Source organism: Phascolarctos cinereus, unplaced genomic scaffold (assembly GCF_003287225.1).
Source record: "Phascolarctos cinereus isolate Bilbo 61053 unplaced genomic scaffold, phaCin_HiC Scaffold_4;HRSCAF=312, whole genome shotgun sequence".
In the NCBI taxonomy this organism is placed as follows: Eukaryota; Metazoa; Chordata; class Mammalia; order Diprotodontia; family Phascolarctidae; genus Phascolarctos; species Phascolarctos cinereus.
The window spans coordinates 179,968,876-179,981,013 of record NW_027555847.1 but is presented as its reverse complement, the minus strand read 5'-3'; the positions used below and the strand labels follow the sequence as shown (position 1 = coordinate 179,981,013).

The following is a 12,138-nucleotide window of genomic DNA, read 5'->3' as shown; positions in this document are numbered from 1 at the left end:
TAGTTACATAATAATGCTAATGCAGCCTAGAATACAAGAAGCATGGAATGCTATGTAAAATGTGAGAACGAAAAGATCATTTCCAATTGGAGAGGGAATCATAATAATTCACTTATACTGCATATAAAGTCTACAAAGCACTTTCTTCACAACCCTATGGGATAGGTAATACAGGTGTCGTAGCACCATTTTACAAATAAGGAAGCTAAAGCTCAGAAACTTGTCCATAGTCATACAGCCAATAGATCTCATACCAGGATTCAATCCCAGGTAGCTCCTAACTCAAAGGTCCTTTCCTTGATAGATGGCTAGGAGTTCAATAGAGAATATAGTGGAGGAGAAGGAAAAAAAGAAGGAGGAGGGAAAGAAGGAAGAGGAGAAGGAGGAGGAGGAGGATGGGGAGAAGAGGAAAAAGGAGAAGGTGAGAGGAGGAGAGGAAAAAGTAGGTGGGGAGAGGGGGAGAAAAGAGAATTTCCAGTACAGGGAATGGTGCAAGCAGAATCAAGGAGGCTCCTTGGGCCATTGTCTTAACAAGACCCAAGAACAGCTTATTAAATTTATTTAATGACGTAGGAGAGAGTGAACCCAGTTTTTGTTTTGTTTTTCTCTTTAAGGATCACCTGTAATTAATGGTAGGTAAAAAATCTAACAAGCAATCACTTGTTCATGACTCAGAGTTCCTTTATGGGCAGTCAGCTTTATTGGCATTTTATTTTCCAAGTCAGATTCTTTCTTTAATGGATGTTCTACTTCTCCCCTTCCTAAGCATCTAGTTTCTATGTCACTGCGATAAAACTTAAGCCAACCTAATGCCAGCAATCATGGAACGTTTGTACCCACGATGCTGCCCCCGGCTTCAGTATGACTTCTGACAACTGTTATAATGTTGGTATGGGCAAGGGTCGGCCTTCAATGTGACTTCTGAGAACTCTTATAATGTTGGTCTCACCGCAGGTAGAAGAGCTTCTCTGCAATCTCAACAGCATTTTGTCGGACACGGTGAAAATGAGGGAGTTTCAAGAAGATCCAGAGATGCTCATGGATCTCATGTATAGGTAAAACATCCTGGTCAAATGAAAAGGGGACACTGGGTGCCTGGGATTTATAGGCTCACAGGATTGCATATTTTGAGTTGGAAGGGACCATCATAAAGGCTAAAGTATGAACCAACCACTTGATTTTACAGATGAGGAAACCAAGGGTCATTTTAAGAGGTTAAGTGACTTGGTCAAAATCACACAGTTAATTAGTATGTGGCGTAGGCTTCACACTCAGGTTTTCCTGAAATCAAGTGCAGTGCTCTATATATTATCTCACTAATAAATCTAAAACAGCATGCTTTTTTCTACATCGTGTTGCCATGCATCGGCAAATTTGGGAATAAATGAAGAAAACTTTCAATAACAAGAAATTAAGGGATCAAATTTACAGGTGTACTCTACTTTTAAAAGGCCCTACTTTTAAAATTCAAACTTCGCAAAGAGAAAGAGTGGCATAGTGGCAAAAGAGCCAGTCCTGGAGCCCGTTAGATCTGGGGGTTTCATTCCTACTTCTGACATATACTGGCTGTGTGACCTCAGGCAACTCTAAGGCTGTAGGTTGCTGAGAGATGCTAAATAGCCTTGGTAAAGGGAGTTTCCTCAAAAGTAGTTCTCTATACCAAATAAAGCCACAGTAAAAAACAATAACTTGCAAAACAGTAAATGAAAGTGACTTTCTTTTACAAAACCAGATTAGCCAAATGATTTAATTCTATAAATAAACTTCCCTAGAGATCAATATGATTCTATTTTTTAAAAAGTAAATTTTCATCCAACCTTTCAGAATATTTATCTAATGAAGAACAAAGTCTACCTAAACTCTAATGGCAGCTTTCTTATATTTCATGATACGTTAAAGAAAGATAACTTATCATCCTCCATATTAGTTATTTGATAGATTCTATCCCACAATCAGAAAACACTTCATAGGGACCTGCTGGGATCTCAGGATTGTAGATTCAGATCTGGAAGAGACATTAGAGTTTGTCAGTTCGACCCTAGCATTTTTTAGATGAAAAAGCTGAGACCTAGAAGGTGAAGTAACATACCTAGGGTCACACAGGTAGTAAATAGCAGAGATGAAATCTGAATCTGGGATGCCATATATAATGTATAATGCAGATGCCTCTTTAACTTGTATCTTAGAAAGTTGCCCATAACACTGAGAATTAAAGTAATTTGCCTATGGTCATACAGTGACTTGCCCAGGGTCACACAACTAGTAAGTTTCGAGTGTTTGGTCTGAAACCGGATTTGAACTCAGGTCCTCCAGACTCCAGGGCTGGTACTCTATCCACTGCACCACCTAGCTGTTCCTTTAACCTTGTCTTTATCAGCACGGCTTACCAAGGCCTTTAAGTTCCTTGATAAAAAGCATAGGTCTAGAAAAAAAAATTTGTCTTAGGTACTAAGCTTGGTGCTTGGTACTGGGAGAGATATAAAGATAAGCAGGATATAATGTATAACTGGAAGGAGCTTATGATCTAATAAGATAAATAAAGAAAGTGATAGGGATTGGACCAGTGATTACATTGATACAAGGCCCTCTAATATTAGAAACTCCCTCTAGCAATGTAGGTCTGAGTATTCTCTGCAATTTATAACCTTAAAGAGTTGCCTAGAACACTGGGAAGTTAAGCCCAGGGTCATGAAACCAACTGTATGTTAGAGGTAAAACTTACCAAGTCTTCCTGACTTCAATGTTGGTTTCCTGTCCACTAAATGATACTGCCTCTCACATAAATATAACATATTCGTATAGCTGACAGGTAAATGTGATGCATAATATTAGAATATGGTAAGGGCATAGATGGAATACAAAGTACTTGGGGATCAAAGCAAGGAGGAATCTTTCCAGTCAAGGGGATAAGGGAAGACTTCATGGTAGAGGTGATGTTTGAACTAGTTCTTAAAGGAAGTATTTGGGGGCCATCTCTAGTTGTTCTGATCTATATCTTGCCACGGGACCCACATGGCTCCAGAGGAGAAAGTGAGGCTGGTGACCTTGCACAGCCCTCCTTCACTTAAATCCAATTCACTTGCAAGTCATGGCATCATCTTCCTGATGTCATGGTCCTCTTTGAGAACAGAGGACAAACAACAAAAAAGGAAATACGCCTAGAGACAGAGATGGGATGGCGATAGGATAGGGCATTCCAGTCACAATGAACTGAGGCAGGGCAGTGGGAAAGCACAGAATGTGCCACTGTCCTACAGTGCCAAGGAAACAGTGTATACAACAGTGACTTCAGTGGAGGAACTAAGTTCAGGCTGAAGAGGTCAAGGAAGTTTAGTCAGGAGACCATGAAGAGCTATTGAGGATTTTTAAATAGTGAAATGGCATAGTTCAGACCCGTACAATGGGAAAATTAACCCGGAAACAAGTTTTAGTTAGATTAAGAGTATGGAGAGATTTGAGAGGGAACATCTGTTAAGAGGCTACAGCAAGAGAAAAGAGGGGAGGAGATGATGCAAGAGATTACAGAGATCAAATTGGCAAGGCATTGCTTTGATCCAATTATAGACAGAAACGATATAATTTTAATATATTTTACTTAATATAAGATATTTAATAACTTTATAATTCTACATTTAGAACTTAATTATGCAGCCTTTGTGCATGAGGAGGCACATTACAGTCTAGGGCACTGGTGTCAAATTCAAATAAAAAAGAGTGGGTGCCACTAAATCATGCATAAAGATGCCTGTGAGCCACATATTGACTTAATTTTAAAATGTAATATTATCTATATTTTTTATATTTTTATTTATTTTGTCACATATTTCCTAATTACCATTTAATCTGGTGTGGGCCACACTCGAGTGTGGCATACTTCAAGATGCATGTTTGACACCTCTGCCCTAGGGATTGTTTTTGCCACAAAGCCAGGGTCAAAATAAGTGTGTCAGTACATTTGTCTTCTAATTTGAGAGGACAAAGAAGGAGGGAATGTAAACCTAATCTCAGCAAGGACTTTTCTCCAGTGTGGCTTTTTCAAGAAGCCATTTCTTAGAGTTCAATGTACACACACGCACCCCCCACACACACACACACATACTCATACACACACTCATACACATGTGTAAGTCAGCTGGAATGCTGATTGTTTCATCTCTCATTTCCTGGATTCATTCTGGAAATTCTTGGCAAAGAAAAAAGAACAATGCATATGGAAAGAACTGGAAATGTCCATCCTCTTACTGTCAAAAACATTTTCCCCCTAATCTGTCTTCAGAATTGCCAAGGGATATCAGACATCTCCTGATCTGAGATTGACCTGGCTTCAGAACATGGCTGAAAAACACTCCAAGAAGAAGTGCTACACGGAGGCAGCCATGTGCCTGGTGCATGCAGCGGCCCTGGTCGCTGAGTACCTTAGCATGCTGGAGGACCACTGCTACCTGCCAGTGGGAAGCGTAAGCTTCCAGGTATGGATCCCGTCTGCCCCTTGGTATGGCATGCTTTGGTTGTCTCTTCCACAGCTTCACTCTCTTGACCATCCCTTGGGGGTTCTAATCATTTACAGATGGGAAATGGAGTATGTGGCTTCCTTAAATGAATTGCTTTTCTTTTGTTTTCTTTTCCATTTAGTTGTAAATATATATTCAAACTTCATTTCTTAGTCCTTAAAGATTTATAGGTGTTGGCATTCTCCACATGGGGAAGCAGATTGTGTCCCTTCTTGTGCATCAGTAGACAATATTTCCAGGTTGCTGTGGCCAAAAAGAATTCACCACCTGGTGGCCAGCTCTTGAGCATTAGGCCTCTCCAAATGGTTGTTGTTGTTCAGTCATGACCCCTTTTTTAGAGTTTTCTTGACAAAGATATTAGCCTGGTTTGCTATTTCCTTCTCCAACTCATTCTATAGATGAGGAAACTGAGGCAAACAGGGTTAAGTGACTTTCCCAGGGTCACACAGCTAGGAAGTGTCGTAAGGTCACATTTGAACTCAGGTCTTCCTGACTCCAGAACTGGAGCTCTGTCCACTATGTCCACAACCTGGTCCTAGGATTGACTCCAAGCTTTAAAGCTTGCTTTGCTGAATTCCTATCTGAGAGTATAGGATCACCTCTAAATGATGACACAGCTTCAAAGAAAAAACTATTAATGGCAGTGGCGTCAGGGAGATCGGATTTCAAATCCTGTGTGAGATACTAAGTAGCTGTGTGACTCACAAGCTGCTTAACCTCTCTGTGCCTCAGTTTCCTTATCTGTAAAATAGAGACAGTGATAGTACCCACTTCACAGGGTGGTTAGTTAGATCGAATGAGATAATAGATGTAAAGTGCTTTGAAAATCTTAAGACACTATATAAATGTTAACAATTGTTAAAATATAGAGTAATCCATCTGTGACTTAAAGGGATGTCTACCCCAAACACGTGAAGACTTCCCCTGGCAGAATGGAAAATGGAGAACAATTTGTCCCAATGGCCATGGAGGCGGCTGAAGTAGGCATTGTGAAGCGCTTAGAGCTTGATCAGATGTGAAAGATGCCAAGGTCATCTACTGCATCCTGAGCCATCACCATCACTTACCTTTTGTCCTACCACTGGACTTCTATAACTCTGGAAGGGAGAGTAAGGTTGATGACTTTGTGTAACTCTTCCTCACTTAAACCCAATTCACACACAAGTCAAGACATCACCCCATGATGTCATCAGTCCTCTTCAAAACAAAGGATGAACTACAGTATAGAATTTGTTATCCTTACCTTTACAAAAGTAGTTTCCAAACTTTAGGGAAATATTTTCCTATATGCCCTTTCTTTTAGCTTCCCTTCCACTTGCCCTCGGACTCAATTTAAGCTAAACTGGTCTGAGAAAAAAAAAACCTGAAGGTAGAATGCAGTACTCTTTCTAGTTGGACACAGGAAATATTTATAGGGACCTGAAGAGTGGTTTCTATGTTCTATTAGTGCAGCAGTTACTGTCAGCCACACCTGAAAGTTGGGTCAGGCCAGGAACCACAGCTCCTTCAAGGTCAGGCATGCCCTGTTGTTAATGAGTGAATCAGGGAGAAATAAAACCTGTTTTATATGCACTCTGTCTTAAGAGAGTCTTTAGAGTGGAATCTCCCTGAAGTCATGAACAGTAACTCCTTTGTATACAATGTATCTATCTTTAGTCAATATTCTGAGTCATTTATTGTCCTTATTTACAGGAGCTCTTATTTTCTTATACCAGCTGGTTTTTTTTTTCTTCTGGAGCTCTTAGTACACTGGTTTGTTCTCCATCACAGTTTCACGAGGCTGTGTTATCTCCACTTCACTGCTGAGGAACCAGAGAGATCAGATTTATCTAAGCTTACAGGCTGTCTGACTATCTGATACTTGTTGACCCAAATGGTTTCAGAACTCAGCTACTAATTTCCACTAATTTTGGTAACAAATGTGTCCCCAGTTATTCTTCCTTAGATTTCACCTTCTATACCTGAAATTTCTCAGAAATATATTTTGATTAGATTATTTAACTCCCTTCTCCCAAAAAATTGTCAAAATGCATGAAGTTTTCACACCAGTTTTTGAATCAGCTAAACACTCGCAAAATGGATTTAGATATGCTCTCTTCTCATATTGTCCTTTTTTTCTCTTGCTAAGAAGGCAATCTGAGTGATGAGACCATAAAGAAGCACTTTAAACAAGATGACTTTTGCAGTTCCCAGAAAATCATCAGCGAACTCCATCTTTAAAGATAAACTACATCTTTCTTGTGTTAGATTTTAGTCAGCTGTGACATTCCTGTTCCTTCCACTTCTTTGTCACTTCTCATCCAGGTTCTCAGCATTCCATGTAAATATTAATTAAAACATCATGCATCTGGCCGCTAAGTCATATGTTACTTTTTCCAGTTTATGATTTGCTTACAAGAAGATAAGTTTGGGTGATTAAAAAAAATAAGAAGCTCTCTTTATGCAGGGTTTACAAAACACTTTCCTCCTAGCAACCATGTGAAGCTGGGTAGTACAAGTCTTACCATCCCCATCTTAAAGATGAGGAAACTGAAAATTAGAGGGTTTACTCTACATGCTTCCTCAGACTCCAGCCCTAGTCTCTTGATTCCAAGTCCAGTCATCTTCCCATTCTGCTGGCCCAACTCTCACAGTCAGATTCTATATTTCCTAGCCATGCCCCTCTACTTCTTAGAAACACTTGGACACTAGCTGCAAGATTCCCCCCTTTCCTAAAAAAGACAAAGAAGTGTAGTCCTCGTTCATCATACCTGTATGACTATTTCATATCACAGGGAAATAAATTCATCTCAAATTGATGCTTATGATCTCATTCTTTTTTTTCCACTCAAAGAAAATATAGTTGTGGTGACTTTCTTATGCATTCTATTTCAATCTTATTCTGTTCCAATAAAATAAGTTATCACCCAAGGAAAATGAATTATAGTTAAATAAAATCTGTAGAGGAAAATGAAGTTCAAGGCCATCAAATTCCACAAAGCTGAGCTTTCTGGAATTCTGGGCCTCAGGGTGCAATATGTACTTCACAGATATGGGCCTGGAGATATTCTCACATACCGTTTCTTCTCCTTCCAGCTTTCTAAGGCCAGAAAAATGCTCCTAGAATGCCTTTTCTCTGACCACAGCTCTAAGCTTTGTAGCTTTGTTTTCTCCTGACCAGCTGCTAGGGCCAGGGAAGTAGGGCATGAAAACAGACCCTTTCTCTTGGGCCACTAGACTCTCTCCATATCACACTCTTCAGAATTCTGCTGCCTTTGATTCTGAGACACCATCAGAGAAAAACTGGGCAAGGACTTAGCAGAAAGGAAGAAAAGTCACAGCCAGGCTAAAGACAGCTTTGAGAATTTCTAAGAGTATCCTGAGAACCCCTAAACCATAGTGTGGTTTTAAGGACAAATGTGTAAAAATAAATAATCAATCAATAAACATTTGTTAAGCACCTACTATGTACCAGGCATTGTGCTAAGCCCTGAGGATTCAAAAAGAGGCAAAAGACATTCTCTCTACTCAAAGAGCTTATAAGTAAACAGAATTTACTGAAGGAAAATGTATGAACCAATATGTAACTCATCTCACCCACAACACTCCATGAGTGGCATTCCTTATCATTATTGCCAAGCAATATCACAACTATTCAACTAGAAACCAGACGAAAGTGGCGATATACAGTGTCCCAAAAGTCTTAGTGCCAAATAATGTTGCCGCTGTTTCAAAACTGCTCTAAGACTTTTGGGACACTCTATATATTGCCACCTTTTCCCTGGTTTCTAGCTGAATAGCTGTAATATTATTATTAATATCATTATTAATGCTAATTAATATTTTATTGATTATTTATTATTTGAAATTAATATTAATAACCAATATATCAATATTATTATTATTAATAATATTACAGCTATTCAACGAGAAACCAAGGAAAAGGTGGCAATATACACAGTGTCCCAAAAGTCTTAGAGCAGTTTTGAAACAACTGTTAGAATTATAATAATAACTATAGCTAGGATTTATATGACACTTTAAGGTTTGCAAAGTGGGTCATCTCATTTGATCCTCACAGCAATCCTGTAGGGTAGGTGTTATTATCATCCCCATTTTAAAGATGAGAGAGGTTAAGTGAAGTGTCTGAGGCAAGATTCAAACTCGGTTCTTCCTGACTCCAAGCCCAGCCCTCTATCCACTATGCCACTCAGGTCCTTACACCAGATCAGAAGGTCACTCAACCAAGGTTTCATAGGGCTTCAGGTTACAGCCCTGGGCTTTTAACTATCACAGGTTGTGATCCCACCTCAGTGCCCCTTGATCTCTTTCAGTACAACCTATTGGTTAACAGATTTATACAAAAAGAGATGGCAGATGTCATCTAGACCCAAACACTTCATTTTACTGATGAGAGGAAGGTGGTCACCATCTCCCAACTTCCCCAGCTTTCTTTAAGTCTTAGCTAAAATCTTACATCCTGCAAGAAACCTTTCCTGGTCCCCTTTTATGCTAGATCCTCTGCTCTAAGATTATCTCTGATTTATCGTGTCTATATTCTTTTACTACATAGTTGTTTACATGTTATATCCCCCATTAGATTGTGAGCTCCTTGAAGGCAGAGACTGTTTTTTGCCTTTCCCAGTATCCCCACCACCTAGCACAGTGCCTGGCACATAGTAGGCACTTCATAAATGCCTTTTGACTTTATTCTTTTTTTTTTTTACTTTATTCTACTTGTCTCAACTGGCCCCTCAGGTTTATGTTGTGCTTTGTTTCAGAATATCTCTTCCAATGTCCTGGAGGAATCTGCAGTCTCTGATGACATCCTATCCCCTGATGAGGATGGTGTGTGTTCTGGGAGATATTTCACAGAGAGCGGCCTGGTTGGGCTGTTGGAACAAGCTGCTGAACTTTTTAGCACGGTGAGTAGCATTTGAAAGAACTCCAAAGGGCGCTATGATGTTGAGAATTTGAAGACGCTGTTATCAGTTGAGGGAAATATGGCTTTTTGGTGATAAGCTCAGAGTTGTGTACTTACTTTAAATCCCAGAGGCTAATGTGGCAGGTATCCAGGGGCTGCAGAAGAAATAAATTCCATTGACCCTGCATCCTTTCTGCAAGGGATTAGCAATCCTTTCTTCTTTATAACACTACATTACGTTAGCTGTACTCTATTTCACTGTGTTACTGCCTTTTTATAGGGAGAAGTGAAGTGATTCACTGGAGTTGCACAATGAATTAATACAGACATACTGACTTTTGTTCCTTCCTAGTCAAAACAAACAAACAAACAAAAAAGGCTAAGGACAAGTCATTAAAATATCTGGGAAGGCAAAGGGACATAGTACAGTAGGCCTCTTCTAACAAAGAGATCCTCCCTAGACTGCATATAATACACTTCAAAATAGGAATCTCTCAGCACCCTATTCATCTTCTGCTGAGCCTTCAGCGTACCTAACAGGTGGGCAAACCAATTTTGGTCATTTGAATTCAAGGCAAAGGAAAAGTATCTAAACATTATGACAGATTGTTCCATTATTTATCATCTGTCCCCAAATAGCTCCCTCAATGACTGACCAATGTCCATTTTTTAAGGCTTTGCTAAATTTAGCAAACCGTATTTATATCCCAGGGCAGCTAGGTGGCACAGTGGATAGAGTGCCAGTCCTAGAGTCAGGAAGACCCATCTTTCTTAGTTCAAATCTGGTCTCAGACACTTACTAGCTAGGTGACCCTGGGCAAGTCACTTAACCCTGTTTGTCTCCATTTCCTCATCTGTAAAATGGGCTGGAGAAGGAAATGGCAAATCACTCCAGTGTCTCTGCCAAGAAAGCCCCAAATCGGGTCAACAAAGAGTAGGACATAACTGAAAAATGATCAAACCACAACAATTTATTTTCCTAAGTTTCCTCTTTCTACCAATTTGTGTTTCTGTTTCCTCTCTAAAAACTGAAACTTTTTTTTCTTTTTTAACAGTTTTAATGTCTCCTCTTTTCTCTCACCTCCTTTCCTCACCATCTCCCCTCAAAATGAAAACTCTCTCTAAAGGATATCCCACCTCTAACCAGAAAAACTAGTGGATTCTCCAAGGATTTCTAGGCCTCATTACCTAAAAATTGATGCCCCCTCTCATTATTACTTTATGGGAGCCTAGATATTTCCTGACTCCCACTAAATATCACGAATATGTAGAATATTTAACACGCATAAGTTCATAGAATTGTAGACAAAGCTGGAAGGGGCCTTAGAGTCCCTAGCCTAACTCACCTCCTTTTACTCATGAAGAATGGGGCCCTTGAAAGATGAAAGGATTTGGCTCAAGTCATACCAGAAAATAAATAGCAGAGCCAAAATTCTAACCCAGGGCCTCAAACACCAAATCCAACATGCCTTTCACTGTACCAGTCTGCCTCTACTTATTTAGATGCCTTTAACTCCTAGTAAAGATGGAGGGAATGGAATAGAGGACCCCAGACACAGGAAGGCTTGGGTTTAAGTTCACTTCTAATGCATCCTGGCTGTCCAACGCTGGACAATTCATTTCACTATTCAGTGCCCTGGGAAATTCTCTAAGAATATAAGCTTCATATAGAGTTACCTCTCTATACTGGTAGAGCTTCTTCACAAAGAGATCCCCCATACCAGTGAAATCACAGGTCTGGACAAAAAAGAATCCTTGAGAATATATAATAGGTACTAGGCGGAGAATAGATTTAAGCATCACCTTTAACACTGCATCTTAGGCAACATTTAGGCAACACTTCAAACACTACATTGTTTTTTTTTCCTTTTAATTAATTAATTTATTTTTTAGTTTTCAACATTCACTTCTACAAGATTTTGAGCTCCAAATTGAGTTCTCCCCATTTCTCTCCTCCCCCCACCTCAAAATGCCATTCATTCTGAATACCCCTTCCCCTGATCTGCCCTCCCTTCTATCACCTCCCCCTTTCTCTTATCAAATACTACATTGTTTAACAATGATTTAAAAGGTCCTACTATATTTAATATTTTTTTGTTTTTCATTTTAATAAGGGAGGGTTGTATGAAACTGTCAATGAGGTCTACAAGCTGGTCATCCCCATTCTAGAAGCTCACCGGGACTTCAGGAAGCTGACCTCAACTCATGACAAACTGCAGAAGGCTTTTGATAACATCATTAGCAAGGTACCTGGGACAGATCCCTTTCCAGCTCATCCTGTGGCCTGGTTGCTGTATTTAGTCACAAACGCTAAAGCTATCCCCATCCCCTGGATCTTTATCTCCCTTCTTTTTCCAGGGACTTCTCCTTCTTATGGTATCCCATAATTTGTTACATGGCTAACAATGAATGAACAAAAATGAAATGGAACTGGAAGTGGACTAATTAGAGCCCAATGCAATATTTAATTCATTTTGTTGTTCAAAGTTGTTCAAAGAAAATCTGAAAATTTTGCTCATGTGATTTGGATATTAGCACCTTACAGGAGACCTCAGGATCAAAAAGCAGAGTGACATACCCAAAGACACTCCAGGAATTAGTAATAGAACCAGAACTGTAATCAAGAAAAACAGCTCTAACTAGTCTGTTCTTCGCTCCAGGGTACCAATTTGAGGGGAGGTAGAGAGGTATACTCACTCCCTGGGGAGTTGCACTTCCTCTCTG

General features: G+C 39.7%; 1 protein-coding gene across 3 annotated transcripts in view; it reads left to right on the top strand.

Moving 5' to 3' along the window:
• DOCK8 (dedicator of cytokinesis 8) overlaps positions 1-12,138 on the top strand; it is a 312,720-nt gene that overhangs the window by 271,441 nt on the left and 29,141 nt on the right. For all 3 annotated transcript variants that reach the window (XM_021001788.2, XM_021001787.2, XM_021001790.2), the window contains 4 exons: positions 955-1,055; positions 4,277-4,469; positions 9,272-9,415; positions 11,529-11,660. In XM_021001788.2, the coding sequence (XP_020857447.1) occupies positions 955-1,055; positions 4,277-4,469; positions 9,272-9,415; positions 11,529-11,660 (570 nt within the window). The remainder of the gene's footprint in view (positions 1-954; positions 1,056-4,276; positions 4,470-9,271; positions 9,416-11,528; positions 11,661-12,138) is intronic.